The sequence below is a fragment of the Neofelis nebulosa genome, chromosome 4 (assembly GCF_028018385.1).
Source record: "Neofelis nebulosa isolate mNeoNeb1 chromosome 4, mNeoNeb1.pri, whole genome shotgun sequence".
NCBI classification, from domain to species: domain Eukaryota; kingdom Metazoa; phylum Chordata; class Mammalia; order Carnivora; family Felidae; genus Neofelis; species Neofelis nebulosa.
The window spans coordinates 169,569,352-169,591,432 of record NC_080785.1 but is presented as its reverse complement, the minus strand read 5'-3'; the positions used below and the strand labels follow the sequence as shown (position 1 = coordinate 169,591,432).

The window sequence follows — 22,081 nt, the reverse complement described above, 5'->3', positions numbered from 1 at the left end:
GGGTCTCCCCGGCAGACAGGAGGCAACCAGTGACTGGCCCAGGACACAGCAGGGCTGGCACGGGTCGGGCCAAGGCAGCTGGCCTGCCACGCTGGTGCCAGGAAGACACCGTAGACAACAGCCCCTTGTAGCGTGGGTCTGTCTCCTCAGCCTGGCCCTAGACCTCTACCCTGGCCTCGGCCTCCCACGGGTCTGGGAGAGGAGCGGGCTGGTCTCACCCGCCTGGCTCCCTCCACAGGCAACAGCCCCCTTGACCTCCTCTGAGTGGGGCCACCGTGGGTATCCGCTAAACGTTCCTGGAGGAGACACACTGTGCCTTCCTCTCCCCATGGTCTCTGCAGGCTGGAGAAGCAGACAATCTGGGAGGTAGTGAAAAGGCACATATATTTAAAAAAAGATCTCTTTACATATGTACACCTGCATTAATTATAAATACACATAGAAACCAGGGACCCACCCACACCGCCAGCTCCACGGCAGGTTCTGGGGCCTGGGAGAGAGGGCGGGGCAATAATTTAGGGAGCAGAGAGAGTGGGGAAGAATTGCATATATTAATGGGGGTGGGGTCTGTCCCATGGAGTCCCCCAGAGAAGGCAGGGCCCTGAGCACCTGGGGTTTCCTGAGTTTCCAGCTCTTGGGGCCACCCAGTTTTGTGGATTTCAGGGGTTTCTGGTCAGACCAGGCCCTGAGGGTGGGTGGGGTGAGGTGGGATGGGGAGCTCCTGTCTAGGCCTGGAGGGCAGGAGAGGGCAGAGGCACGGGCAGGGTGTGCCCCTCACCCCCGGGCCCTGCCCAAGCCTGGACCCCGCGACATCCTGAGTGGGACCTGCGCTGCCTGGGAGGGCCCCGAAGGGCGGGCAGCAGCATCTTGAGGGGTCTGCCCGGTAGGGAAGGCACTACAGTGGAGGCCTCCGGAAGCTGGGGGCGGGGGCGTGGGGGCGTGGCAGCCCCTCCCCGGAAGTCAGCAGGGGGGGCCCTGGGCCCCGGCTCACCACCCGCCCGCCACCCAGGCCGGCAGGAGAGAAGTTCGAGTCCACGGAGACGTGGTATTGCAGATAAGTAAGTTTCCTCTCGGACGCCGGCTGTGGGCCGCTTGCCGGGCCTACGAGCTGGGAAAGGGGGGGCCGAACTGGATGACGCTCTGCCGCTCGGGCCCCCCGCTCCCCGCGGGCGCTCCGGCTGCCCCGGCGCCAGGCCCGGCGTTGAGGGAGCGCAGCATGTCCTCCAGCACCTCCTTGAAGTTGATGTCACGGCGCTGGTGTGCCAAGGCCGCGGCGGCGGCGTCGGCTGCGGAGTCCGGGGCGCCCAGGGGCAGGCCGCCGGGGGCTGGCACGGGGTCCGGGGGCGGGAAGGCAAAGGGCGGGGGCTGCGGGAAGGCCTGGGCCGGCGGGCTGTAGGTGAGGTCCAGGATCTCGCCGGGGCCGCAAGGCAGCTCGAGTGGGCGCAGGGCGGGCGGCGGCGGCGGCGGCGGCGGCGCGGGGAGGCCTCGGCCCCGCGCGTGCTTGCGCTTGACGTCGTCGTCCATGAGCTGTAGCTCCTGCAGCACGCGGCGCACGCAGCCCTCGGGGATCTTGATGCCTGGGGGCCGGGGCGGGTCAGGGCCTCTGAAGCGGGGCCTGCTCCCGCCCGGCCCCTCTGGCGTGCCCACCTGCTCACCGACTTGCTTCTTCTGGTCCTTGGTCTTGAGGCGCACGATCTGCAGGTAGCTGCTGCTGGTGACGTCGGCCATGACGGCGGCGATGCGGCCCCACACGCGCAGCAGGGCCCCGCACAGCATGTAGTGGTGCCGCAGCCGCAGGCCCTGCACGCAGTCCTTGCCCTCCTGCACCAGCCGGCAGTGCCGGTTCCTGCGCCGGGGCGGGGGAGGGGAGGCTCGGATCCCATGGGCCCCCACGCACCGTCCTGCTCGCCTCCTCCGAGCTCCCTGAACGCCCCTGACGCCCAACGCGCCCCCCCCCCCCCGCCCCTTTGCCCTGTGCCATTTGTAGGGACCCTCCTCGTACACGTGCTTTGCAGAGGCCAGGGCCAGGCCGTGCAAAGCTGTCGTGCCCCCGTCCCAGTCCGACCCCGGCCCTCACCATGCGGTGTGGCTGCAGTGCGTCAGCGAGAAGGCGTAGCTGTTCTCCCAGTGCTCCCTGGCCTCCTCCGCTGTCACCTGCGGACACACAGCCGCGTGAGCCACCCGCATGGGCTGACCATCCACGATTCCCAGTGCACGAGCGGGAAGCTAAGGTCCAGGGTGCCCCAGGCCTGCTCCTCCTGCACCGGCAGCCGGGTGAGCTGGGCACAGAGAGCTGGCCTGGGGACCTGCAGAAAGGGGAGCACGTGCGCCAGGGGGCACAGGCACCCCCCCACCCCCGGCCCGTCAGCCGGCACCTACCCAGTGGAACTTCCGGCACAGGCTGTCGAAGGTCTCCAGCTGGCTCTGCCGGCCCACGTTAGGCTTGTACACCGTGAAGTGCTTGCCGCGGTTCTGCTCCGCCAGGAGGCAGCTGGGCTTGTTGTCCCGGACCTGGGCAGGGGTGCGCGGGAGATGGGGAGGTAGGGGCGATGCTGCCTGTCCCTCCCTGGCCCCCCACCCCCTCGGCTGGGGTCCTGCCCCTGGGGACATGTTGGGGGCCCCCCGAGCCACCCACCTTGTAGGAGAGGTAGAAGCCGTCGTGGGGGCCCGTCAGCTCCAGGGACTTGGCGTAAGCCTCGTCCCATTTCAGGCCGCGGTCCACGCTGATCTGCAAGAGCATGTGGGCTCAGAGCGGGGTGAGGGGTTCTGGGGGCGGGCCTGCACGTGCTGGGCGGCTTAGCGCCCACTCACCTTATAGAAGACCACCTGCCCATCCTGTGGGTGCCCAGGGGCAAGGAACACCTGCTGGCTCTCCTCATAGATCTCATCAACGCCTGGAGCCAGGTCTGCAGAGAGGATGAGCAGGGGTGAGACCCTCCCATCAGGGGGCCACGAGGCTCCAGGCTCTGGGCTTTCGGGAGCCGTCCGTCCCAAGTTCTCGGGGACACCCCACAGATGTCCACTAGGGAGTGCAGTGGATGCACCCCCCGGCAGAGACGGCCCGGATGGCAAGTGGCCCCTCCTGTGGTGGCCTGGGGTCCAAGCCGCCTCCCCAGCCCCCACTGGACACTCACACTAGATGTGACTACAGACAACATGCCCCTCAGGGCCCCAGCTCTGCAAGGCTCTTGTGGGGATGGTTACATAGAAGTCAGCAAACTATACCTGCCACCGATTTTATAAATAAAGTTTTATTGGCACGTAGCCGTGACCACTCAGTTTCCCGTGGTCTGTGCTTTCACTACCACGGCCAAGTTGTATGCTCGGGCAGAGACTGGTCCTCGAAGCTGAAAATACAGACTCTGGTCTCTCTCAGGAGGGCTTGTGGCCCCCCCCTCCCCCAGCCCCTGCTGTGGGGTATCAGCCGTCAGGTTCCTTTGGCATGAGGAGAGCAAACGTGCCAGGCTCACCACCAGCACGTGGAGCATGTGGATATACCCCTCAGGCCTAAATAAAACCTTCTGGTCCTCAGGGAATGGCACTAGGCTGCAGCAGCCCCCCTCCCCGAGACAGAGTCTTCTTGGTGCCCCAAGTCCTGCCCCTCCAGGGCCCTCCCAGTTGCTCACCGGGGTGGGGATCACCCCAGCATGGCCACGGTCCCTCCATTAGGAGGCTGGAGCGGGGACAGGGGCAACACCGTCAGGGCCATTTCGGGCTCTGGAGACCCCCACCCCCCACAGGCCCCCGCCCCGGGGAGGCCACAGCCCTCACCCAAGATGCCCATGTCGTATTTGCCCTCCTTCTTGTCCACATCGATGAGGTGGTCGAAGGTGTCGGAGAAATACTGGAACAGCGCGTTCTGCTTGTGCACCTCTAGCCCCAGGATGCGGTTCAGGAACTTGGTGATGGAGCAGTCTGGGGGGTGGGGGGTGCTCAAGAACTTGATGGAGCAGTCTGGGGGGGAGCAGGGGGGAGCTCAGGGTGTCGGGAGCCCCGGCAGGGCCCCAGGAGCTTTGCCTGGGAGGTGTGGAGGCCTTCCCATGGATTTGGGGGGGGGGGCAGGGGGACTCTGCGTGGAGGACTCACCCTTCTCCACATCCAGACAGCCAGAGCGGGACTCACGCCCACCAATGCCAACCGACAGCAGGCCCTGCTTCATATCTGCAGAAGGGGGGGCCTCGAATGTCTTCTGCCCCATGCCAGCCCTCCAGCCAGCCCGGGGTGCCCGCCCTGCCACCAGTGCCCCCTCGGTAAGCTTGTGCGGAAGGGGGGTCTTTGGACACAAATTCAGTCTGCCAATGCCAGTGCTCCAGACTGCTCCGGGGCAAGCTGTCCCCACACTGCAGAGACCTTCACTCAGCCCCAGCTCACCCCGGAAAAAGGCGGCATCTCCTCCGGGGTAGCCCTGGGGCAGCGGCACCTTGTTCTCAGTCTGGCTCAGGATGGTGGTGAGGACACAGCTGAGGGCCCGGGCGCCGTACTGAGTGCAGAGAGGAGGGGCGTTAGGGGACCCTGGGCACGGACACATCCCCTCCTGCCCCCCTCCCCCTCCCCAGGTACCTTGTTCTCAAAGTTGTACTTGCTCAGGTCACGGGACTCAGTGGCGCGGCGGTCCCCATGGGTCAGAGCCCCCTGCCCCGGATGGGGAAGACCGTCAGGAGCTGCCCCCGCTCCTCCCGGCGCCGCCCCCCCCCCCCCCCCCCCCCGGGGGAGCCCGGCCAGCCCCGCTCACCAGGCTCTCCAGCCGCTTGGCAACGATGGAGGCGAACCTTCGCTCCCCGGCCAGCTCGGAGATGAGGAAGACGTACTCGGGGGCAGAGACCTGGTTGGACCTGTGGGTCCGGCCTGAAGCGGAGGAGGGCTCTCAGGGACCGCGGGCGGGGGGCGGGGCGGGGCGGGGCGGCCGGGGGCGGGGCTGCCCGGGGTGGGACTCACCGAACTGCTGGATGGCCCGGTCCGCGCTCCAGGGCAGCTCCAGTGTCATGTGGACCCGGCGTCGCTGGTTCTGGACGCGGCGGTCCGCTTGGAGGGAGATGCCAGAGCTGGAGGCCTCGGAGATGATGGCCACGAGCTGGGGGACACGGACGGGACAGTCAGAACCCTGCCTGCTCCTCTGTGCCTTGCGCACCTCACGTGGGTCACTGGGACTCGTTTAAGGTGAGTACGGGAGGAGCAGGTGTGTGTCCGTGGGGGAGCCCACGTGGGCTCAGAGCGGACCGTGGGCCACCCCTGGCCTGCCCTGGGTGGAGAGGAGCAGCCCACACTGAGTTTCAGTGGAGGGCCTCACAGCGGCCCCTGGGCAGTGACAGACAGCAGCGTGACAGTGACCGGAGGCTGGGACGGCCAGGGAGGCCTGTGGGGGCCCCCCCGCTCAGGCACTCGTGCACACACACGCCCAGCGGGGGCCGCGATGGGCTGTGGTCCTGGGGCCAGCCCCTCAGGAACCCTGCACCTCCCTGGTCACGCAGGGTCCTCACCCGCTCCCCCCACACGGGGGGCACCTGTTGACACAGCCCATCCCCTGCACCCCCTGGGCCCCGGCCTCATGCCCCCACCTTCTCCCCACTCATGAAGCGCTCCTTCTCCCTGAGGTTCACGTGGTCGATGGAGAGGCCTTGCTCTGCCCGAGACTCAAAGGCCACCGTCCCGTCGGGCCTGGACACCACACGGCCCTTCCTGCCAGTCATCTGGGGTTGGGGAGGGGGGAACAGCAGTCAGCCGGTGAGGCCGTCAGGGACTGGCCCCCGCATGCCTGTTTCCCTGGCCCCTTGCCTGGGTGCCCGGAGCCCCTGAGTGTGTGTGTGCTAGGGACGCTGTGGACCCTGGGCCAGGACAGCCTTGGTGCCAGGCCCGGGCCGCCCAGGGGCAGACAGCAAGATTTTCACTCCGTCCTACGTCTTCTATTATAAACCTGCTCCCTGGGGCAAAACCAGAGCCTGGGCTGTCCCCACAGGGACATCCCAAGAAAGGGGACAGTTTGCAGGTGGGGAGGATAGGGAGGAGACACAGGGGGACAGGCCTGGGGACTAAGAGCACACGAGGGTGTGTGGGGAAGGTGGGTGCCAGGCCGGGCTGGGGAGCAGGGGGCAGGGCGACAGCGGCTGTGGGAGGGGAGTCCACCACCAGCCGGCCCGGCCTCCTGGGCTACACACCGGATGCTGGACCTGGGGTCTTCCCAGCTCCAACCCCATGTCACGGTGCTGTGCGGGGACTCCGGGGTGGCCACGAGGGGGCCCCGTGAAAGCTCACCTCAGCCACGTGCTCGGGGCCCCCAAGCTGGTCGATGAGCTCGTCCAGAGTGTTGACGGGCAGCTCCCGGCCCAGCGCCCGCACTTTGGCCAGGAGGTCCTGCCTTAGCCGCTCCACACGCTCCAGGACACCAGGGCCGTGTGGGTCTCGCTGCAGGGGGCACAGGGGCCCTGCAGGGCCAGAGGTCAGGGGGTACCGGCCAGCCCACCTGCCCACAGCCCCACTGGAAGCAGTGAAGGGGTCCCTGAGGAGTGGGGCACAGTCGCGTGCACGGGGGTACAGGGATCTGGAATGTTCTCTCACCCCAGACTGCTGGTGTGAACCCCCTCTGCCTCAGGCCAGGCGCGTGGCCCTGATGACATTCTGAGCCCGACTCCCCTGTCTGTAAGGTGGCAAATGCTGGGCTGCAGGCCTCACCGCGGTCATCGGCCGGCAGCCCGATGGCGTCCAGAATGACTACGTCGTCATCCAGCACGGACTCAGGGGAGGAGTGGAAGTCACTGTCCAGGCCGGCATCTGACTCGGTGCTGCTGTCGTCACTGATCCGGATCACGCCTGCCACCTCGCACACCAGCCTGGGCGCCTTGGCCCCACGGCCCCGTGGCCGCCCTGCACAGGAGGAACCAGGCTCATGGAGGCCCGGCCCGCTCCTCCCTCCTGAGGGGCCCAGCTCACGGCGACGCCTCAGGAGGGGAAGGGGGCAGTCCAGGGCCACACCCACGTGCCGGGACCCGAGTGGCCTGAGCCTCTTGCTCCGTCCAGCTTCTGGCTGCTCTCCCGGGTCCTGCCGTCAGCCAGGACGTGGCGTAGAGCAGTTTTGACGTCCCTGTCTGACTTCCTGACGCTTCAGTTTACTCTTGGCTGGTGCCTGGGGAGGCCAGGTGCCTGACCTCACACGGCAACCCTGGTTGCCTGGTTGGGTCGGCCAAAGGACGTACCCAGGTCCCGAGGGGACGGTGGTCTAGGCACCTTACGTACACTGCCATGGTCGGGGATGCCCCGCGTCTGGCTGTGTGACCTCAGCTGGGTTGCCCGGCCTCTCTGAGCCTCGCTCCCCACAGCGAACTCATGCCCAGCCTCTGCTGGAAAGCAGCCCACGCAGGCACCGCCGGGAGGGTGACCTCCCTCCTGGGATGCGCTTCCTGAGCCCCATCGTGGGCCACGAGCTAGCGCGGTGGGGGCGCCGGGCTGGCTTCCACCTAGGGAGCGCGAGGCCGAGAACCAGAATCTTAAGCTCCCCCATCCGAGGGCGACGCTGGGGGCCACAGGTGGCTGCTGCCCGAGGACGAGCTAGCCACGCCGTCCCGCGGAACCGGGGTTTGGTCTTTGGCCAACAGGGAGGCTGAGGAGAGGCCCTGCTGGGGTCTGCGTCTCCCGTGCAGCGAGTGCACCCTGGAGGCTGCCACCCACGGGGTTTCTCTTGGGAAGCTGTGCCGGGTGCCTCTGCACCCGCTGTCCCCTGGACACGTGGGTGGCGTTGGGGGGGGGGGTGGGGGCGCCCAAGTTGGGCCTGCTCAGAGGCAGAACCCTCCTGGCTCTGCAGCGAGCAGCAGAGGGGTCGATGCTCAGACAGGGGACAGTGGGGCAGAGGAATGAGCGAGTGAGGACGGGAGGGAGACCAGGGAGGATTTCGAGCCAGGCTGTGCATGGGAGATGGGAGAGAGGTCAGAGGCTGGGGGTGTGGGGGGAGCTTACGTTTTCTCTTACTGCCAACTCCTCTCTCTCGCTTTCTTTTGGTTGAAGGAAAGTGCTTCTGAATTAGTGACAAAAAGACACCCCTAAAATCAAGAAGCAAAATCATTCCCAGTACGAGAGAAACCGCACCTGGAGTAGCTCTGGGGAGGGTGCCGGGCAGGGAGGGAGGGTGTGAGGGCTGCAGGGGTGCGGGGGGAGGGGGCAGGGAGGGAGGGTGTGAGGGCTGGGGGTGGGGGGGGAGGGTGTGGAGGCTGCAGGGGTGCGGGGGGAGGGGGCAGGGAGGGAGGGTGTGGAGGCTGCAGGGGTGCAGGGGGAGGGGGCAGGGAGGGAGGGTGTGAGGGCTGCAGGGGTGCGGGGGGAGGGGGCAGGGAGGGAGGGTGTGGAGGCTGCAGGGGTGCGGGGGGAGGGGGCAGGGAGGGAGGGTGTGGAGGCTGCAGGGGTGCAGGGGGAGGGCAGGCCCAGGGCCACAGTTTCACTGTGAGGGCCTGGGCGTGGGGTGGGGCCCTGAGTGGGGCTCCCTCCTCCAGCCATCAAGAGCTCTGTGCACACAGACTAACCACCTCTGAGAGGCCCTGGGCCCAGGAGGCCTTCCAGCCCTGGGAAGAGAGGCCTGCAGCTTTAGGGTCCCCAAAGGCTAGTTCCTAAAACCTGCGCGGTCCTTGAAACAGTGCTGCAGCCATGTGGGGGATGGGCACCTGGAAGCCTTGTCCCGAAATCCCAGGTCCCTTTGCTGGCACCCTCTGAGCCTTGGGGTCACCCGTGGCTCATCGTCCCGGCCTGTCGTCCCTGAGGGCTGGGGCAGTGTCTGAGCAGATGCACACCTGGGTTCTCACGGCTGGGGTCACAGGGCACTGGCTGCCACGTAGGGAGAACGGAGGGTGGGGGCGCAAGGTTGCGGGACTTGCGGACTGTCCCCGCCCACCCTGGGGGCTTCGAGCATCACTCACTCAGCGGCGGAGACAAAGCAATCGAGCTGCCCGTCCTTCTGGTCCAGCACCTCCCGGGTCCGAGCCTCACCCGTGGACTGCAGCCCGATGACCACACACTTGGGGGAGTGGGGGGAGGTCGGGGGTGAGCTGGGCTCTGAGACTCCCACTGGCCAGCCCAGGAGCGTGGCCCCAGAGGGGCCCACAGGGAAGCCCCTGGTCGTCAGAAACCAAGTTGGCCTCAGTTCCTTTCTCTTTCCGCCCCTGGTGTCCTGCTGGCTGCCAGGCCCCCAACACACCTGAGTCTACCCTGAGACTACACACAGCCTCAGCCCTCCCGGACCCTCTCACTACCCTCTGCCCTGGCTCCTGCCAGCCCTGCCTGGACGTGGAAAACCGGGGGCCAGGCCACGCCTGTCACCTGCTTCAGGGGGGCTGGGTCAGGCAGGACTGGAACCTTCCAGGCCACACTCTGTCCTCACAGACTCGGCCCAGCCACACAAGAGCGCAGGGCTCCTGGTGTGACCGCAAAGCCCCAAGCCCTGCCCGGCTCTCGAGGCGACCAGGGAAGAGCGCCTCGCCGGCCCCGCCGACCTGGGCGCTGTGCCTGCCGGCTCACCTTGTCCCGGGCCAGCTCCTCCCGGGCCAGCTCCACCAGCCGGTGCACTTTGGCGGCCACACAGAGGTACTTGAAGAAGCGCTGGTGGGCCGACCAGAACTGGCCCCACAGGGACTTGCGGGACTCCAGGCCGATCCAGTCGGCGGCCTGCTGGAACACGCCCAGGGCCTCGGCCCACTGCAAGGACACGCCCAGCTCAGCTGCTGCGGCCCAGCCGCTCCCCGCCACCCGGCTCCCATCCCGGCTGGGATTCGTCGCGGGGGGCGAGGGGGTGGTAAGCAGAGCAACACAGAGGTGCTGCCGGTACCAAACGCTAAGAAATGTTAGAAAACCAAAACGTGCGATTCTGGCGAGGCCACGGTGGGAACGGCAGACTCTGCGCGGGAGGCGAGGAGACGTCGCTTCTGCTAAGGGGTGGGGACACCTGCAGTGACCGCCTTCTGCCAGCAGCCACGTGGCTCTTGACACTTCAGACCGGGGCGTCTCACCCAGGACCGTGCCTGGCGACAACTGTGGCCATCACGACTGGGGGCCCCATCGAGTGGGCGGGGCCGGGGATGCCGCTCCCCCTCCCCCAGTGCCCGGGACGCCCCAGAGAGAACGACCCCCCACCCCCACCCCGTGTCAGCAGTTCTGGCGGATGGGGCAGACGGCCCAAACTGGGTTTGAACTGTAGTTCAAATCATCAACACCGTCAGGCCTGACGCCCAGGGCTTGTCCCGTGTGGGCGAGATGGGACCGTGAGAACAGAGGAGCCCGTCCACGACACAGAAATGCCAACAGAGATGGGGCCACGCCACAGGCACAGAAACATGGACGCCGACAGCGGCCGCGACCTCCGGGAACAACAAGGCCCCGTCATTACGGTCACAGGAGAACTGGTGGCAGGAGTGAGTCTCGACGGGCCAACTCCCCGTGGCACCCGCGAGGACAGATGCTGAAGGGACGGGAGCGTAATTCCCAAGGGACACGCACACTCGTGTCCGTGTGGTCACAGAGCCCGGCCACCCTGCTTACCAGCAGGGCCGCGCGGTTGTAGACGCGCTCGAAGGCTGGGGCCAGCGGGATCTCCTCGATGCGGAAGGTGACGCCGGAGAAGCTGAGCTGGCGTGCGATGTACATGCCGCTGACTTTCATGTCCATGGCCACGATCTCCATGGCGCCCACGCCCCTGCGGACAAGGACAGGGCCACCTGACCACATGCTGGGTCCCACGGAACAAGGGTGACTCGGGGGGGGGGGGCTGATACCGGGAGCTGAGCCCTGGAGGGTGAGGAAGGGCCAAGCACACGCAAAGGCCCTGTGCTCCCATCTGCCTGGGCCCCAGAGGCGTGGGGGGCGGTGCAAGAAAAGCAGGAGTGAGGGGGGCTCCTTCTCCCGGAGTGATGATGGGCAGCAGGAGGCGGAAGAGTGAGTTTTGGGTCCCTCTGGTGGCTGGACGAGCACAGGCCAGGGTGTACAGCAAACGCCCCTGACACTGGGCCCTGGGGCGTGAGAAGCAGCGCCCTCTGTGGGGCCCTCGCCAGCCCCAGTCTCGGGCAGGGAAGGGCACCCACCTCTTCTCGATGGCATGCAGAAACTCCTCGAAGGTTCGGAAGGGCGTGCCGTCCCCCCAGATGCCCAGGCGGCTCATGTAGATCATGTTCCGGGGCTCAGAGGCACCTGGGTTGGGGGAGCCGGCAAGGTCAGGGGCCTTGAACACCCGGGAATGACTCGAATGGAGGCCCAGGAACGGGGGCCGGGAGGCTCACAGCCAGGGGTGCCGAGCGGGTGGAGGCACATGGCAGAGGGAGCCCCGAACGGGTCTGGCATCGGCCTGGGGAGAGAAGCCCCGCCTCTGGACCAGGTGCTCCCAAGGCCCCCCCGGGCGCCCGCCCCGCGCCTCCCCCCCCCCCCCACCTGTGGCGCTGGCGTAGACCACCCTGGCCAGGGGCAGCTTGTTCTGCAGATCCAGGACAGCCTTGCCCATCTTCGTGGAGCTGGCATTCTTGGCTTTGTGACACTCGTCAAACACGATCTGGTGCGGGCAGGGGTCAAGGACTGTTCTGGGAGACACACCGCCCCGGGGACCCTGGCCGGATGCCCCAGGCCACCCCGTTCTGAAGGGGAGCTCGGCAAGGTGCCTGGGGGGTATGCAGCCTCGGGGTGGGAGCCTGGGAATGTCACCGCCAGGGCAGTGGGAAACAGCCTCAGGGCCCCCTCTCGACTGCTGAGGACGCGTGCCGGGTAGGTGGCGCAGACACACACAGACACTCGTGCCAAGGGGCACGGCGAAACGGGGGTCTCTGAGGAAGAGGGCTGGGCTGGGAGCAGGCAGGCATCCCAGCTGTGACGGGTCCCCTGGGGGGGGAGGGGGCGGGGTCTCTGCGTAACTTCTCACAGATCCTGGAGACGCTCGACGAAGCAGAGCACCGGGGAAGGTCTTTGTATTTTAAGAGGGAAGGAACCAGTTACAGGTGAGGACGCGCGCCACCGAGGTGTGCTAAACACAAGACACGCTTCTCCTCACACAGGCGCGCGGCACGTACACGCCTCACATGAAGCCCGCTTTACGCGGCTCTGCGGGAGCGACACTGGGAAACGGGAGCGTGGGGGTGAGCGCACAGCCTCCAGGTGGGCCGGCCGTCATTTGCCGCGGGCTGTGTGGGGTCTTCGCCCCAGGCTGTGCGAGCTGTCGCACGGCAAGCACAGCGCCCTCTGGTGCCGGTGCCGGTTCGGCACAAGAGACTTGCTCCATAGGACAGCTGGCATCTGACGGCGGTAAACCCGGGAGCTTGCCCAGCTAAGTGGGAAGGACACACGGGCCGGTGTCCCTCTTCCTATCTGTGACCGGGACCAGGAGAGAGGAGGACTTTTGGAGAGTGCCGGGCGGCCCTGGGGCCGGTCACCCCACTTCTGGGAAGGGGCCCAAGGAAAGTGAGAAGGGGGAGAGGGGGTGATGGGGCACCCTGGCCGGGCCCAGTCACTCAGGGTTGTTTATGACCCAGAGAGAGAGGCCGGAAGCTGCCTCCAGGCCCCGGGGACAGGGCGGCACAGTACGTGATGTGCAGACATACCCAGGCTCAGGCGGGGAGGACGGGGACAGCCCTGGGTACAGTGCACAGGAAGATAAGCGCCCTTCGGTGGGGGCCAGGCCGGGCCCCCCCCCCCCCCCCCGAGCACCGTGAGGAGTGCCGAGCCCGCTGTGCGCACCACGGGGCAGACTCCCTGGCAGGGGAGGGGGTGGGGTGGGCTCAGGGGACCTCCACAGGCGCCAGTGCAGAAATCCGGGAAAAACCGTGGCCCCCGCCCGGCACCTCAGCAGGGGAGACAGGGGCGTGTGCTGGTGCCTGACGTGTGTGATTCAACGGCTCACACACGACCCACAGCAGACTGTCCTGCTCTTGCCTGTACTGGTCCCCCCGTCGCTTTTCTCTAGTTTGGGAGACGCACAAAACCAAGCTTTCTAAATTCCAAGGGAGAAGAGAAAGGTAGAAACTCCTCCGATCCATGAAGCTCCTGCCAAGTCGGGAAGGATCTAGAGCCAGTACTGGTACGGATACCCCCCAACTGACCAACCGGTCAGCAGAGCTCCTGAACCCCAGCAGCCTGGCTTTTGGCCCAGCTGTCCTCCAGCTGGCCCAGCCTGGCCTGCCCACCTGCATGGAGCCCACAACCGACCGGGAGGGAGAGGGTGGGGAAGAGGGGGAGGGGGGAGGGGGGAGAGAGAGGAAGAGGGGGGAGAGAGAAGAGAAGAGGAGGGGGGGGAGGAGGAGGAGGCAGGAAGAGAAGGGGGAGGCAGAGGAAGAAGGAGGGGGAGGCCGAAGATGAAGGAAAAAGAGGGAGGAGAGGAAGAGAAGGGGGAAGGCAAAGGAGGAAAGAGGAGGGGAAGGGTGAAGAGGAGGGGTGGAGGGAGGAGAGGGAGGAGGGGAAGAGGAGGAGGGAGGAGGAGGGGGAGGAGTTAGAGGAGGGAGGACGACGGAGGAGAGGGAGGGGAGGGAGAGGAGGAGGGGGGCAGAGGAAGGAAGCGCCCTCTGCCCCATTCCTTGGCCACAGGCACCTTCCCGCCCTGGGGCCCCTCGGCGCCCCCGCGCCTGTGGTCGCGGTCCAGCTCGCCGGAGCCGGGACGCCGCCGCCGCCGAGCCAGACCGCAAGAGGACATGGGCGGGCACTGAGGGCGAGCGTCCTGCCGGGAATGCCTTCCAGCGGGCGGCGCGCTGGCATCCGGGACGGGAGGAGGGGAGGGAGGTCCCCGTACTGCGCAGCCCCGCCCCCGCCCCGCCCCCTCTGGTTCAGGATACGACTCCGTCGAAGGCTTCCCCGCACCACTCCAAGATCTGGCGGATGCGCGTGCGGTGCTGCCCGCCGGCCTGGCTCTCCCCGATCAGGGCTGAGTAGGTGGCAAAGAGGACGCCCTCTGAGGTAGTGTTGTCGCCGTACTTGATCTGGGGGAGAGAGGCGGGCGTGGGGGTGCAGCCGGGCTCACTCCGGGACCCCGCCAGAGGAGGGGGCCACCCCACCCACCTTGCTCAGCGCGTGCACCGCGATGCCGGGGGCGTCGATGTCCCGAAGGTCACGCTCCGCGTCATACTTGAGATCGTTGGAGACGCTGAACCTAGGGGTGAGGGCCGGTGGGTGCCATGGCGCCCCCTCCCCTCCCTGCCCATGTGCGCGGGGTGGGAGGGCACACTCACCACAGTGACTTCTTCCGGCCCCGCAGGAAATTCTCCAGGATGATGCCAGCCACCGTGCGCCCCTTGCCGACACCCGCACCGTCGCCAATGAGGAAGCCGGCCCGCTGTCCGCTGGGGAGCAGGACCTCGTGTTGCTGCGGGCCAAGGGACGGCGGTCAGGGCCTGGCAGGAGGCCCCCACGCGGGACGTGGGCCGGGTGGGAGACCGAGGTTACCTGGCAGGCGTAGGTGATGGCCTCCAGCTGCAGGGCAGACAGGGCCCCGCTGTCCGAGGTGGGCAGGGCAAGGGTGTAGGTGATGTCTGGCGGTGGGACACTGGACAGCGTGCTAGTCTCCACCACGCGGTCAGGGTGCTGCTTCCCGATCTTGGCTGCGGAGGCAGGGCCGGGGGCAAGTCAGGAGTGTGGCCAGGGACAGGTCAGGGGCGTGGTCGGAGTCTCAGGGTTGGCTGTGGGGGGGGGTGGGGGGGGGAACCTATCCGTGCTTCACACAAAGGGGTGCGGGACAGATCCGTAGAATCCTAAGCGGGGAGGAAGTGGGCTTTTCATGGTACGCTCTGTGCTGTCTCAGGCGCTGTGCCGAGCAGGGATTATAGAAGTGGCCCCAAGGCCAGCCCACAGCTCCCAAGCCCCTCCAGAAACCTGGAGCAGCCAGCACCCCCCGCCCCTGCTGGGGTTTCGCAGGGCAGAACACTCACATTTGGAGGGCACGTAGTCGGCGTAGGTCTCTGCGTGGCCCAGCTCGTCCCCCTCCTCCTCCTCTGCCTCCTCCTCCTCCTCAGGCTGACTTTGAGACTGAAGGTCGGTGCAGGAGCTGTGGTCAGGGCTGGATGGCCCTGTCCTGCCCAGCATGGCCGGCCTTCCCCCAAGGGGCAGCCAGGCCAGCGAACAAGAGGGGTGGGGAGTGGCCCACCCGACCCCAGTGTGCTGCCTCCCAAGGGCCCATTTCCCCATCTGTAAAACGGGCAGATCTTGCTTCCAAAAGGCTGCCTCTGAGCGTTCTAGTCCCTACAAGAGGTGGGCAGGGCGGGGGAGAAGGCCTGGCTCACCTGGTAGCTGACGAGGAGCGGGGTGCTGGAGAGAGAGGACACGGGGTCCTCGACGCCCGTCCACGGCCCGCGGGGCAGGAGCAGCTGGAGGGGACAGTGGACATGAGCCTGCAGACAAGACGTGGTGGGGGGGAAGCGCCTCCCTGAGCCCCCTGACCCGGCCTCCAGCGGGGGGGTGCCACGTGGTCTTCCTGCCCCCTCCCTGCTGCCTGCCAGCTGGTTCGTTTGAGCAACAGGCTAGAATTCCCATCAAACAGAGCAAGGACACGTCCCACGTCCCCAACCGCAGTCACACCCGGCAGAGACTGAGCACCTGAGTCTGGTCCAAGGGAACCAAGAACCTGATAGGCAAAGCTGGTGCCTGGGTGGGGGTCCATCAGCCATGGGGGCATGAAGCCCACCTGGGATTAGGACTCATGTGGTGTCCGGGGAGCCTGGGTGGCTCGGTCAGTTAAGCATAGACTCTTGATTTCGGCTCAGGTCACGGTCGCATTTCATGAGTGCCAGCGCCGCATCAGGATCTGGCTGAGAGCTCAGAGTCTGCTTGGGATTCTCTCTCCTCCTCTCTGCCCCTCCCCCAACCCCACTCGCGCTCTCTCCCTCTCGAAAATAAATAAACTTAAAAAAAAAAAAAAAAAAAAGAATTCAGTCCACAGATTCAGAGCAAATTCAGCTCTGGGCAGACCCAGCCCACAAATTCAGAGCCCACAGATGGGCCAGGACGGGAGACCCAAATGCTCTAGGGCCGTGTCGCACCTGGCCCTTGACCTGCCCACCCTCAGGGAGTGGTTACGCCCATGTCTGAACGGTCACAAAGAGCCTGGGTGGGGTGACTTCTCGGCCCCCAGGACACACAGTGAGGACACAGCACGGTTCAGACCAGGGTCTGTGCAATTCCAAAACATGCTTACCGTTAAAATAAAAACATGACAATCACGTGGCCACCTTAAGGACAGGTGAGGAATGGGATAGAACTGAAGAAATCCCTTCCAGACCCCGTCTCCCCTGGGACTCCCACCACCCCAAGGCTAGTGACTGTGAGTGCCAGGTCACACACGGAGCTCGGGTATCCTTTACGGTCTCCGGGATGGCACGGGCCCCCAAGGCATTTGGTCCCACGACACCCCACCTGATTTTTACAACCCCCCGCTGTTTTCAAAGAAGAAAATGTAACGAGAGCAGGATGCCGGCAGGCCAGGAACCTTTCCTCAACCCCCAGTCCCCTTCTTCTCAATGAACAAAAACAAACAGCCTGGCCCGGGTTCCTGGAAGGCTGAGTCAGGCCGGCGGGCTGGCAAGCAGCGGGGTGTGGGTGCTGGCGCGCTCTGCCGTCCGCCCCAAGCCACCGTGCCTCACGTTCTCCACCGGGAGCAGTGGGCTGCTCGGAGGGCCTTCGGCCCGGACGCAGGAGGGGGCCGGGGTCGCCACCATGGCTGTCCAGGGCAGGGACCGCGCCAGGCTGCCTCGGGCACTTCCCGCCCCTCTGCTGGCCCCATGCCGGGCCCCAGACTTCCCAGGCCCGGCCCTTCTGCGTCTGGGCCGTGGATGCTGCCTGAGGAACATCAAAGTGGCCGGGCGGGCATCGTGTCCACTACCGTGTACCACCTGGCAGGGCTCCCCGGGCTCCCCCCGGCTGGCTCTGGATGGAAGGGGCCGTTCCCCCTCGGACACGCGTGGCCCCCATCCGTGTTTCCAATGCCGCCCGTCAGCCCTGAATGAGGGTTCTGGCCCCCGAAAGCTAGAGGCTTCTCTCCCAGCAGACAGCCCTAAGAGGCCTGGATGGGCGAGGGCTCCCCACGCCCGGCATTAGCCCCAGTCTTCCTCACCGATGTGCCTGCTGCCCCGGTCCTGGGAAGGAGCTGGAGTCCGGGCCTGGCGCACGCGGAGACCCTGCTCACCTCTGGCGACTCCTGCCTGGCCTCATCTTCCCCACCCCCGCCCGTGTTCCGAGGAAGCAGCTTCACAGACGCCAAGCCAGCGCGCTACCCCCTGCAGAAGGCTGGCCGGGGGCACCCCCTCCGGTGCCTCCAGCCACTGCCCAAGGTCCTGGGCGCAGAAGCGCCAGGGTGAGAAGCAGCAGTGTTAGAAGCTGCTTGCTGCTCACCTCCTGGGGAAGCCCGCGTCCCCAGCAGGGCAGAGTGTGGGCGCCGAGCCAGGGGAGGCAGCGAGGTTGGTGCCTGACCGCCACAGGACCTTCCACAGAAGGTCCCGCCCCAGTCCGTGCGTTTTCCGGGCTGTGCGGGAAACACGAGGACGCCTGACCTGTGACCTCACTGCCGTCTGTGAACAACCTGGACCCGCCCCCGGCCTGTGGACGGGGCCCTCAGAGGGCGCTGACCTTATCCTGGGCGGAGGGACCAGTGCTCACATCCCAGATGGTGGGCACCTGGCTGAGGCTGTCAGCCGGCAGGAAGTCAGGTGTGTCCGCGATGTCTGAGAGGGAGTCCACGGACGAGGAAAAGATGGAGGCGTTGGAGAGCTCGTCGAGGTACGCGGAGTCCTGTGAGACGGGCGGGATGAGAAGCGGCCGGCGCGGCCGGGGCTGGGGGCAGCCGCACCGTGCACACGCCTGCTGCCAGCAGGAGCCAGGCGCCCGCCCCCGCCGCCCCGCGGGCATTCCCCGAACACACGACGCTCAGGCAGGGAACCCGACACGAGAGGCCACGCGGGGTGTGGGTCCGCGTCTGGGAAACGTCCAGGACAGACTCATCCACGGACGGGAAGGGGGCTCGTGGGGACGGGGGAGGGGCTGAAGGGGTGGAGGCGACGGCTGATGGGGACGGGGTCGCGTTTGGGGAGATGGAACGTTCTGGAATTAGGTGACACTGGGCACATGTGACACCAGCACACGGATGTCAGAACACAGAGAGCCCCACGCCTTCCAGGAGGTGGCGTGCTGTACACGGTACACACAATTCGGAAACCTAAATTTAAAGAAAATCGGACGCAGTGCGGGGTGTTCCCACGTCGCCCTCCCTCCCACCCCTGGTTCACAGGCACTGAGGACCTGTGTATACCCTGTTTGCATCGGATACCAAGGACACTCGGAGACCAGCCCCCAAGGGCTCCTGGGCCAGCCTGGAGTGAGCCCCCCAGCCGGAGATCCCCCCATGGTGCCCTGCTGGGTTCTGGTGTTCATACCACTAGCCACCAGGAGGGGGCAGTAGGTGTCCAGTTTTGCACACAGGGCCCCGGGGTGCCTGAAGCTGGGGAGGGGCAGGCCTCCTTCCCCATCCCTGAGGCCCTGCAGGCCCGGGTCAGGGGGTGGGGGCACAGGCCTCAGCCGACTCCTCATGGGGAGGGAGTCCCACAGCCCCGCCCAGACGAGGCCCTTCCAGCCGAACCTCCACAACAGAGGACCAGACCACGCTGACATCTCAGGTCAGTCAGTGGGGGCATTTTGTGAGCAGGGCAGAGGCCAGTGGGGTTGAATGAGGCCGCATGTAGGAGCAACGGAGTCCCCAGGCCCTGTGCACCGTCTACGTGTCTCGGGCTGTCGGGGCCACTGGAAGGCCAGGGCCAGCCGGGTGGGATGCCAGTGCACAGGCACGGGGGGACGGCGAGGCAGACAGGCAGGGCTGGCCAGCAGGCGTCTTGGGCTCTGGGGATGAAGGGGATGCGTGGGCCTGGAGCCCGCCTGTATGCAGCTGGCTCGGCCTCCAAGACCACAGCTGAACTGGCTTCTGGGGGTGGAGGCGGCATCCTTGCAGCCCCCAGGTCCCTGAGAACAGGCCCCTGGTCTCGGCTGGTGCTCCTGCCCCACTCCATCTGTGAGGGCTGTTTCTGGAGCTCCCCTCCCATTGATCTGTGTTGGCGTCAGATCCCCATTCCTGGGTGGGGGGTGTCTCTAAGTGATAACGTCCAGCTCGCTCCGATGCCAGAGCACACACAGCCCCAGGACCGTGCAGGCTCCGGCCCATTGTGCCCTCGGGAGGGGGTGGGCACGGAGGGGGTCAGGCCCCCCTGAGGGAGGCTAAATGCAGGAGACTCTACCAGATGGGGTTGGTCCCAGAGCCAGGCTGGGACTCAGGATCTGTGCTGCAAAGACCACCCGTGCCCACGTCAACTGGTGTGCCTTGACTGGATGCCACCCCGAGGCGCCCTGGTGGCAGATAGCATATGGGAAGGCAGAGGGACTGCCACTCGCTCCTGCCCCTCAGCGGTGCCAAGCCCAGACCCGTGGGAGGCGGACCCCGGTAGGACCTGCCAGCCTGGGCAAGTCCCGGCGAGGAGGCAGACAGCGGCTGGCAAGACCAGCTCAGGCAGGTGGTGGCCCAGGGAAAAGGGACTCTGCAAAAGTCCGCAGCGCTGGGTCAGAAGCAGGGAACACCATGCTCACAGTGGGAAAAGGCATACCCGGACACTTGGGACGCCCATCACCCTCACGTGAGAGCCCAGTAGCTCACCAGGCCACAGCAGCCATCTGTGGGTTGGGGGAGGACTCAGGTGGCAGCGTGGGGTCTGGCCTGGCTGTGAGGACTGCTCTCTGCCCACCAGGACCTCCTATGGACTCTGCCCCATCCCGGGGCAGCTGGGGTCAGAGGTGACCGAGCCCGAGTCTGGCAGATAACGCCAGGAGAGGCTGGGCCACAGAAGCTGGCCGCCCACTCCCTATGAAACAGCATGGAGCACGGACCCCTGCAGGCTGCCTGGGGTGGGGGCTGGGTAGGGGTGGGGGTTGCTGTGTGTCCTGGCTAAAATCTCCCTGGGACCGCATCTGAGGGTGGCCTTCCCAGAGGACGCCAACCAAGCCTGGTCAGAGTGACAACAGCACCTGAACCCATGAAGCTGGCAGCCCCAAGGGGCCCTGAGGGGTGGCCCTGCTTCCTAAAGGGAAAACGGTCACCAGCAGTAGGATGGGCAGGTGGGGAGGAGCCCCAATGAGGTGGGTGCTCAGGGGGACCATAGCCCTGCATGGGCTGCACACGGCGACCCCTGCCCACAAGGACCGTGTGGAGCCCGACCGGCACACCCGGCCAGGAGACCAAGGTCAACGTCAGCGGTGAGGAACCTCGTGGGCAGCGGGGGCCCCAGGTGTGACGGCATGAGCCAGGCACTTCGTTCAGAGCCATCGTGGGACGAACCCGGGGTGGGGAGGGGGGACATCCTGCAGGAAGCCTGTCCAGTCCTCCTCCTGACCGCCTGCCCGGGGCATCCACCGGAGAAGAGGTGGAGAAAGCGTGTCAGCCCAGTGGGGCCTAAGGAGAGTGAGAACCCGATTCACGCGGTGTCCCGATGGGGTCGTGGGACAGAACGAGGACACGGGAGGCCGAGGGATCTTTGGTCGATAATAATGTATGGGCGCCTGCCTGTCCCACCGACAGACGCACGGTGCTGAGGTGCGGTGTGAACAGGGGCCGCGGCGTGGGAACCGCGCTACCTTCAGTGACTGTGCAGGTCACGCTGCTCCAAGACAAAAGGTATTTAACGAGCGGGGATGGGGGCGCCTGGGTGGCTCAATCAACTGAGCCAGTGACTCCTGATTTTGGCTCAGGTTGTGATCCCAGGATCCCCACAGAGCGAGTGAGTGAGCACACCGTTGGGCTTAGAGCTGGGCGTGGAGACTGCTCCCGAACTCTCTCTCCCTCTGCCCCCTCTCCCCTGCTCATCCTCACTCACCCTCTCTTAAAACAACAACAACAACAACAACAACAAAAAACGGTGGGGATGCTGCCCTCAGCAGCCCTCACCTTGATTCTTGGGCCAAAGGGAGGCAGGGCCTCAAAGCGGGTCACCAAGAGTCCCTCCCAGCTCCACTCCCTATAAGGAGTTGGCGGCAGGATGGGGCAGGAGCTGACCCCACCCAGGGGCGGCTCACCCAGCAGCCCCCCTGTCGGGACCGAGGCCCAGCAGCCACCAAGCAGACCTCCAAGACCAGCCAAATCCAAACGAACCCTCTGTGGGCGCCCCGCAAAGCGCCTGCCCCTCAGACCCCAGGCTCCCACCTGGCCCCATCTGCTGTTTCAGTGGGGCGGGAGCAGGCTGCTCATCCTGACAGTTTTGGGGGTCACCTGCTGTGGTTACTGTCTCGCAGCATTTTGGGGTTCCCCGCACCAGGCGAAGACCTGGCGGGACCCGGGGGAGCTGCCAAATAGTGGCCCCGCTCTGGCCACAGACCGCCGGGTGGGGACAGGATGGCCCCCACCCCAGACCTGCTCTGGGCCTTCCCTGGGGCGAGGGGGGGTTGCTGCACACACTCAGACCCCAGGAATGCCCTGCAGACACAGGCTCTGTCACGCGGGCCCCGGGGAGCGGCTGGACCCCTTCCCGGAGCCCCGGGGGGCCGGAGGAGGGCCGGAGGGCCGGGGCGCTCCTACCTGGCCAATCGGAGCCCGAGCGGACGGCACTCCGCCAGCTCTGTCCCGGGGCACCCCGGACGCTGTCGAGGTCGGGCGCCGAGCCCTGGGGACGGCAGGGCGCAGCCCGGAAGGTGCCGGCCGCGCACCTGCGCGCCCCAGGCCCCGCGGCCCCGCTCCGAGGACGCGGGCGGCCGCCTTCCCCGCCCGGAGCCCCGCGGGCGGCGCGGAGGGTTACCTTGTTGAGAGCCGCGAGGCGCAGCCAGAGCCGCAGCTGGGACATGGCGCGGCCGCGGCGGGTCCCGGGAAGGCGGCGGGCGGCTCCCTCCGGACCGCGGCCGCCCGGCCGCTCTCAGCCCGGCTGCATTTGCATGTTGGTTTAGTCACCGCCAGCGCCGACTTCCCCTAAGGCGGCTGACTTTCAGGAAATGATGGCCGCCTGGGAAGTCAGGGTGATTACTGGCAGAGCGAGAATTCCTGTACTGGGCGGAATCTAGCCACAGACCTCTCGGCGGGGCCGGGCCCCCGCCCGCCGGCTCGCACCCTGCCGCCCCGGCGCCCCCCACCGCCCACCCC

The 22,081-nt window shown here is 66.6% G+C and overlaps 1 protein-coding gene across 7 annotated transcripts in view; it reads right to left on the bottom strand.

Annotated features, from left to right (window-relative positions):
* Nucleotides 1-367: 367 nt before the first annotated feature.
* The window catches only part of SBNO2 (strawberry notch homolog 2), a 49,676-nt gene continuing 27,962 nt past the window's right edge, over nucleotides 368-22,081 (bottom strand). For 3 of the 7 annotated variants that reach the window (XM_058728584.1, XM_058728588.1, XM_058728587.1), the window contains exons 5-32: nucleotides 17,548-17,709; nucleotides 15,210-15,293; nucleotides 14,859-14,955; nucleotides 14,377-14,531; nucleotides 14,163-14,296; nucleotides 13,993-14,083; nucleotides 13,770-13,913; nucleotides 11,389-11,506; nucleotides 11,046-11,151; nucleotides 10,507-10,660; nucleotides 9,490-9,666; nucleotides 8,892-8,989; nucleotides 7,945-8,027; nucleotides 6,553-6,858; nucleotides 6,250-6,419; nucleotides 5,556-5,687; nucleotides 4,936-5,071; nucleotides 4,733-4,845; nucleotides 4,561-4,632; nucleotides 4,372-4,480; nucleotides 4,087-4,161; nucleotides 3,772-3,954; nucleotides 2,812-2,906; nucleotides 2,636-2,728; nucleotides 2,380-2,511; nucleotides 2,078-2,154; nucleotides 1,656-1,846; nucleotides 368-1,577 (exon numbers count right to left, since the gene is read on the bottom strand). In XM_058728584.1, coding sequence (XP_058584567.1) covers nucleotides 1,102-1,577; nucleotides 1,656-1,846; nucleotides 2,078-2,154; nucleotides 2,380-2,511; nucleotides 2,636-2,728; nucleotides 2,812-2,906; nucleotides 3,772-3,954; nucleotides 4,087-4,161; nucleotides 4,372-4,480; nucleotides 4,561-4,632; nucleotides 4,733-4,845; nucleotides 4,936-5,071; nucleotides 5,556-5,687; nucleotides 6,250-6,419; nucleotides 6,553-6,858; nucleotides 7,945-8,027; nucleotides 8,892-8,989; nucleotides 9,490-9,666; nucleotides 10,507-10,660; nucleotides 11,046-11,151; nucleotides 11,389-11,506; nucleotides 13,770-13,913; nucleotides 13,993-14,083; nucleotides 14,163-14,296; nucleotides 14,377-14,531; nucleotides 14,859-14,955; nucleotides 15,210-15,293; nucleotides 17,548-17,709 — 3,963 coding nt within the window. In that variant the 3' untranslated portion in view covers nucleotides 368-1,101. Of the gene's footprint in view, nucleotides 1,578-1,655; nucleotides 1,847-2,077; nucleotides 2,155-2,379; nucleotides 2,512-2,635; nucleotides 2,729-2,811; nucleotides 2,907-3,771; nucleotides 3,955-4,086; nucleotides 4,162-4,371; nucleotides 4,481-4,560; nucleotides 4,633-4,732; nucleotides 4,846-4,935; nucleotides 5,072-5,555; nucleotides 5,688-6,249; nucleotides 6,420-6,552; nucleotides 6,859-7,944; nucleotides 8,028-8,891; nucleotides 8,990-9,489; nucleotides 9,667-10,506; nucleotides 10,661-11,045; nucleotides 11,152-11,388; nucleotides 11,507-13,769; nucleotides 13,914-13,992; nucleotides 14,084-14,162; nucleotides 14,297-14,376; nucleotides 14,532-14,858; nucleotides 14,956-15,209; nucleotides 15,294-17,547; nucleotides 17,710-21,743; nucleotides 21,997-22,081 lie in introns of those variants that run through there. The other 4 variants (XM_058728590.1, XM_058728585.1, XM_058728586.1 and 1 more) reach the window with 4 other exon arrangements.